The sequence below is a fragment of the Sturnira hondurensis genome, unplaced genomic scaffold (assembly GCF_014824575.4).
Source record: "Sturnira hondurensis isolate 20B ecotype Veracruz unplaced genomic scaffold, ASM1482457v3 Scaffold0003801, whole genome shotgun sequence".
Taxonomy (NCBI): Eukaryota; Metazoa; Chordata; class Mammalia; order Chiroptera; family Phyllostomidae; genus Sturnira; species Sturnira hondurensis.
This window is the reverse complement of record NW_028076432.1, coordinates 3629830-3635960: the sequence shown is the minus strand read 5'-3', so window position 1 is coordinate 3635960 and position 6131 is coordinate 3629830. Positions and strand designations below refer to the sequence as shown.

Below are 6131 nucleotides of genomic sequence, written 5' to 3'. Positions count from 1 at the left end.
GTGTTATAAGGCCCCCAACATCCCTGGGGCCACACAACAGTAACCCACCCCCATCCTTTTATAATCCAAATCTAATCTAATAAAAGCTCAAAGCCCCTACTCCTCAGTGCTGGTGCATATCTCCCCACCTAGCTCTTTACCTCTCTTGGGAAAGTAAAATAAAAACTTTACTCTCTGCATTTTCTTCTCTTTGTGAATTCTTTTCACAGCCTGTGTTGAATGAAGTTCTTGGCACAGAGGAGGAAAGCACTTAAAAATTATCTGCAGAATGAGTAACCTGAGGTGAAGGAGGATGGTGCATTTTAGAAACTCAAAAAGACATTGTGTTTGGATAGAACCTAGGTCAAGAGCAGGGGTGTCAAACTTTCACTGGGGGCCACATAGCCTCCTGGTTGTCTTCAAAGGGCTGAATGTAATTTCAACTCCTTAACAGTTAAGGAGTAGTCACATTTACATAGTCCTAAAATTATTTCAGCCCTTTGAAGGCAACTGCGAGGCTGATGTGGCCCCGATTGGAAATGAGGTTGACACCCCTGGTCTAGAGGGTGAAAGACAAAGCTGGAGAGGTAGGCAAAGGCCGGACAGCAAGGGCCCTATAAACCAAGTTAAGAAATTTAGACTTAAATCTGAGGGAAAATAGCAGTGACTAAAATTTTTAAATCCGGAATGCTGATCAGATTTGAGCCTGGCAGTGTGGAGAGCGGCTTGGAAGGTAACAAGACTGAAAGAAGCTGGGAGCTACCGCCCGAGACGTATAGCGGTCACGTGACTGACTGGTGGCGAGCGGTAAGGAATTTAGAAATCTTTCATGTTTCCGGATTCAGCTCGCCACTCTGATCCCCTTTTCCCTCCGGGCCATCAAAGCAGTTTGGAAAAGACCCATTTTCAGAACCCATTACTGTCGCATAGCAGGTAGCTGAAAATTGATCTCCGAGCACCTCAAAAGCTGGAGTATTACCCTAACTCCAGGAAAAAATATCAAAGATGCTCCGAGTCTCTTTCGTAATGACGTTCAAGTGTTCGTTAGGAGTCTCTCGCCCTCGCTTTCCCCGAGAACGTGTTCCCACAGCTACTCACCCGAGGAGGAGGATAGAGGACCTGCGCCGCCACGCTCAGTAACTCAGGAAGGAGTCTGCCGAGTGCCCGCCAAGCGCCCTCCAATCGAATCTCCCGCTTCGTCTACCGCCAAAAGTGACGCTTATGACGTCTTCCCTCAGAGCCAAACCGGAGAAGGCGCGGCCGAGGGTGGAGATTAACCTATCTGGTGAATCCTTGCAAACAGCCATTTCTGTAAAACTGGCTGTAGAGGCCGGCTTGACGGAAGTTCTTCCCGATTGGGGGAGCCACGTAGAACAGTCTGTAAAGTTGGGTCCACACCGGCGCGGAGCCTGCTGGGCGCGGGGGTTCCCGGGAAGAGGTGGGAGCGCCGTTTTGACTGAAGTTGAACGGGGCGACTGGAAGGAAGACAAAAGCTGGCTAAAGGGAATTGGCGGAGCTGTGGAGAAGGAAGGAGGGCTCTGCTCCAGGGCATGGCGTGGCCCGCGGTCGGGGGAAACCCAGAGGGTGGGTTCGGGAGCTAGCAGAAAGACGGAGCCTGAAGCGGGCTGCGTGGGAAACGGAGAGGACGTAGCCCGAACAAGGGAACAGAAGCAAGAGAGATTCGGGGGTTACGTGGGCCGCGGGCGACCTCCATGAATGATCGGTTGTGGGAAACACGGAAGTTTGGGTTGACCCTCTCACAGTATCACAGGAGGTTAGACTTACATAGTAAGAGGTGCAGTCAAGGAGCCAGACGGAGCAGTCGGAGTGACCAGTTTAAGCCCCGCACCTGTCTGAATTTGAGTTTACTCTTCCGTAAATGGGAATAACAGTCACACACAGGCACAAGATATCCGTGGTAGTTGAGTTAGAGGAGATGATGTGTGTGCCATTACGCCCAGAGATACACTAACATATGGACGATCACGGTAGCTCTTATTATTACCATTATATGGGTTTTGTGCAGGGCAAGAGGTGTGGCAATGGGAGNGCTAGCAGAAAGACGGAGCCTGAAGCGGGCTGCGTGGGAAACGGAGAGGACGTAGCCCGAACAAGGGAACAGAAGCAAGAGAGATTCGGGGGTTACGTGGGCCGCGGGCGACCTCCATGAATGATCGGTTGTGGGAAACACGGAAGTTTGGGTTGACCCTCTCACAGTATCACAGGAGGTTAGACTTACATAGTAAGAGGTGCAGCCAAGGAGCCAGACGGAGCAGTCGGAGTGACCAGTTTAAGCCCCGCACCTGTCTGAATTTGAGTTTACTCTTCCGTAAAGGGGAATAACAGTCACACACAGGCACAAGATATCCGTGGTAGTTGAGTTAGAGGAGATGATGTGTGTGCCATTACGCCCAGAGATACACTAACATATGGACGATCACGGTAGCTCTTATTATTACCATTATATGGGTTTTGTGCAGGGCAAGAGGTGTGGCAATGGGACTAAGACAGGGTAGAGTTTAGAGGTGACGATGAAGGCGTGGGGGTGACCAGGCTGAAAGGGGGAGATATAGTTAAAGATGTGACTCTGCGGTCAGGTAGTATGGGGCCCAAGGATGATAAGGGCAGATTATCTGAGTGTGACCGAAATGAGGGTGGACTATTAAGTGAGGACAGTACAAGAGGGAAATGAAATGTGACGGCGTCCTAAGGGACAGGGATGGGAGCGGCGTGTCTTGGGTGACCTGGGTTGCTGAGGTGCAGGGTGACTTTAGATTTCCCGCGGGAGGAGCCTGTTTGAGGCGGGCGGAGCTGCGGGCTGGGTGCGGCTCTGGCTGCGCGCATCTGCCGGTCTTCCTCTCATCCGCACTGCAGCCTCCAGCCTGAGCAATGGGGTGCCCTGTCTTCCTGCTTCTGCTCCTGGCTTTCCTGATGCCCGGGGTTGCCATCCCCGTACCGCCATCCTTAAGGGCTCTGAGCCACCTGCACCTGTCAACCAGCCTCACATCCCATTCCGACGTAGTCAGGAAGTACTCGATTCACTACTTTGAACAGAAGGTAAGGCAGGGTGGGCGTTGGGAGAAAGAGATTGGGGGTTCGTAGTTTCCCGCCCAACCTACAGGAACCCCAGCACCGGAGCCCACCCGGAATTTCAGTCCTAATGCCTAGGACTTGTCCGATCTTTGGATCACATCTTACAGAGGGTGGCCTTGAGTCTTACAATCTCTTGTCCCGTTACCAATTATTTACTATCAATCCTGGCTACACACTTTTCTGTAACTGACCACAACAATTACTTCAAGTTCTTCTGTTCTCAGAGGGTGCTGTAATTCAAATTCCCTTGACTGCCCCCCAAATCCAACTTAATGCCAGCTCTGGCCTCTACTCTGTGGTAACAGTCATCCTTTGTCCCAAAGCTGCCCTCAAACACAAGTTTCCACTATTATTAGATGATATTTAATATTCACCTTCAAACGCCAGCTTGTTATCTCTTGCTCAGCTCAAAGTTGTTTTTGTAGCCCTTTTATTAAGAGTGTTTAACCTTGACTATTCTCTGTAAGACCGAACATATATGTAGCCCCTGCTACATATATGGAAGTTGAAGCATGTCAAGCTTTGGCGAGGGTTAGCATTTCTGATTCTGAAACTTGGGTTTCAAAAATTAAGGGTGGCTTGATGGTTTTGTGCTTGGCTGCAGCATGAGGTATTATTCTCCAACAAGCCTGGATGGAAATATACATCCTGTGGGAAATGAGGGGGTCCCTTACAGCTCAGTATTTCTGGGTGCCTGTGTAAAGATAGGTAGGATTTGGGGATGTTTGGGATTAGAAAGAATGCAAGAGTCTGAAGTTTGGCTTTTGGAGTCAGATAGACTAGGCTTCCACTCTGATAATTATGTGACTTTGGTAAAGTTACAGTTACTTCCCTTTCTGAGCCCAGTTTTTTGATCTTCTGGGTATTTGGTATTGGTTTAATGAGAGCAGATGACATTCATGTCCCTAGCAGAGTATCTGTCCTCCGGTAGGCACTTATTAAATTCATGATTACCTATGTACATTTTGAATAGGAATGTGGGCTAGAGGGATCCATGAACTTTAGAATAATATATAAGAAATGTCTTTTCTCATGAGGAAGAGAAAACATTTTAAGTTTAGCACAGGTGCCAGAAAAGAGGGGTCTTTTTCTCAGACAACTCAAATTAATTCTCTAGGCTAGAGTTCCTCATCTGTAAATTTAGAAGCTTGAAGAAGGACCAAACTGTTTCACACTTCACTGAGGAAAAATAAGAACTCAGTGGGGAGACATCTCAGAAGGACAGTGGGTGAAGGCCCAAGTAGAAGCCAAGTTAAAGTGCCCCAGTACTCCCTTTGTCCCTGACCTCTATCAGCCTGAGCTTTATGCTTTTATCTGCTTTTGTGTACAACTGTTTGCAGCACTCCGTTGCTAAAGTAATGTTGAAGGGGAACTATTTGGAATTGAGGATCTCTAAAATCCCTTTAGGAATGATTTTCAAGAACCACCAGCGGAGAAGAGAATGAAAGGGTAGAAAAGACCAAAAGATTTGTTAGCTTCTAATTAATATTTCTGCATAGTAGATTCCTTTCTTGACCACTTCACTCTTTAGAAATTAATTTAAGGTTAGTTATTTTTCCATTTTGGTGATTTGCAGAATCTGTTTGGCTTTATTCAGGTACCCCTTTCTCTCTGGCCTAAATATAAAATTTAGTTCATATTTTAGGATACAAATTCCCTATATATCTTTATTATCATAGCAGTAATTTTATTTGCATCAACTCCAATTGAATTTTATTTCACTTTTTGAGAAAAACTTCCACATGTGTATTTACTGCATAATAATAGTTATAGCAGATGCCAGTTTCTGGACCATAGATTTTTAGTGGGGCTAACTATATATGTGCAAAATCAACTTTATTGTTTTTTTAGGTAGAGCACACGAAATACTTTTATGCCTTTTAATAATAAACTATTATTACAAGGCTCAGTTTTTAGTCAGTTTATTTTCATCAAATTTTATAATAATTTTTTTTATCTGTAGTTATATCTGACCAAGCTATTTCCCAACTGTCCTTATATGCATATAAGCATCATGAATGGTTTCAGTAAAAAGACTTAGCCCATGATGATCCTGTTCCTCTCCTGCTTAAAAATCCTTTATAACTCTGATTGTTTGCAAGGTAAATGTCCTACTCCTTGGTATTGTTCCTCACCATATAAGCAACCCCAGTTGGCCTTTCCTGTTTCATATCCTGTCATAAGCCTCTGTACCCCCCCTAATATACACATGTATTTGGAACATAGAACATATACTCATTGGGATTTTACTGTGTCAGAAATTCTGTCTGGAATATCATCCCACTTCTCCACTAGTTAAACTTATACCTCTGTCCTGTCTGCAATGTCACCTATTTTGTGAAATCTTTACTTCAGGGCAACTTTTGTTGGTCTGTTTCTCATTCTGCACACTGAGTATTTTGTATGTGTTCCTCCCCCCGCCCCCCGCCCACCCAGTAGGTAGTACTCTCTAGTATCCAGAAGAGCTCATAAAAAAAATATAAAGTACAAAATAAATATTTGTTGAGGCAATGAATGAATGACTAACCACAGAAAGCCTAAACAAAACAAAGTGGCACAAGTAAGTTTTTATTTTCCTTTTTTATCTTTTACTTCCACTTGTGTATGTGTGTGATAGGCTGTTGAGTTGGCTCTGAATTCTGGAAACCGAATGAGTGATGTTCAGAATGTCCTGCTCTCACTAGCCCTGCTCAGCTCCTGAAGACTCGAGCTCATGGCTTCGTTTATGGAATCAATCGATCTCATATTGATCTTCTTCTTTTCCTGTTGCTTTCTATTTTTCCTGTTGCTTTCAGCATTATTGTCTTTTCTCTGCCTTCTTGTGATGTACGGAAGTAGGACAGCTTTAGTTTTGTCATTTTTGCCTCCAGCGATGTTTTAGGCTTAATTTGCTCTAGGATCCACTTATTTGGCCTTCTGGCAGTTTAGGGTACTTATAGAGCATCTCCAACACTGTATTTCAAATGAATCAAATTTTTCCTATCAATTTATTTTTCTCACTGTCCAAATTTTGGCATGCGTACACATAATTGGGAATATGAGGTGTGGCTAATCTTAAC

General features: G+C 45.1%; 1 protein-coding gene across 3 annotated transcripts in view; it reads left to right on the top strand.

The window, feature by feature from the left end:
• The first annotated feature begins 1224 nt into the window (after positions 1-1224).
• PRCP (prolylcarboxypeptidase) overlaps positions 1225-6131 on the top strand; it is a 73726-nt gene continuing 68819 nt past the window's right edge. The window contains exons 1-2 of one of the 3 annotated variants that reach the window (XM_037042828.1): positions 1225-1355; positions 2854-3036. In XM_037042828.1, coding sequence (XP_036898723.1) covers positions 2869-3036 — 168 coding nt within the window. In that variant the 5' untranslated portion in view covers positions 1225-1355; positions 2854-2868. Of the gene's footprint in view, positions 1418-2448; positions 3037-6131 lie in introns of those variants that run through there. The other 2 variants (XM_037042827.1, XM_037042825.1) reach the window with 2 other exon arrangements.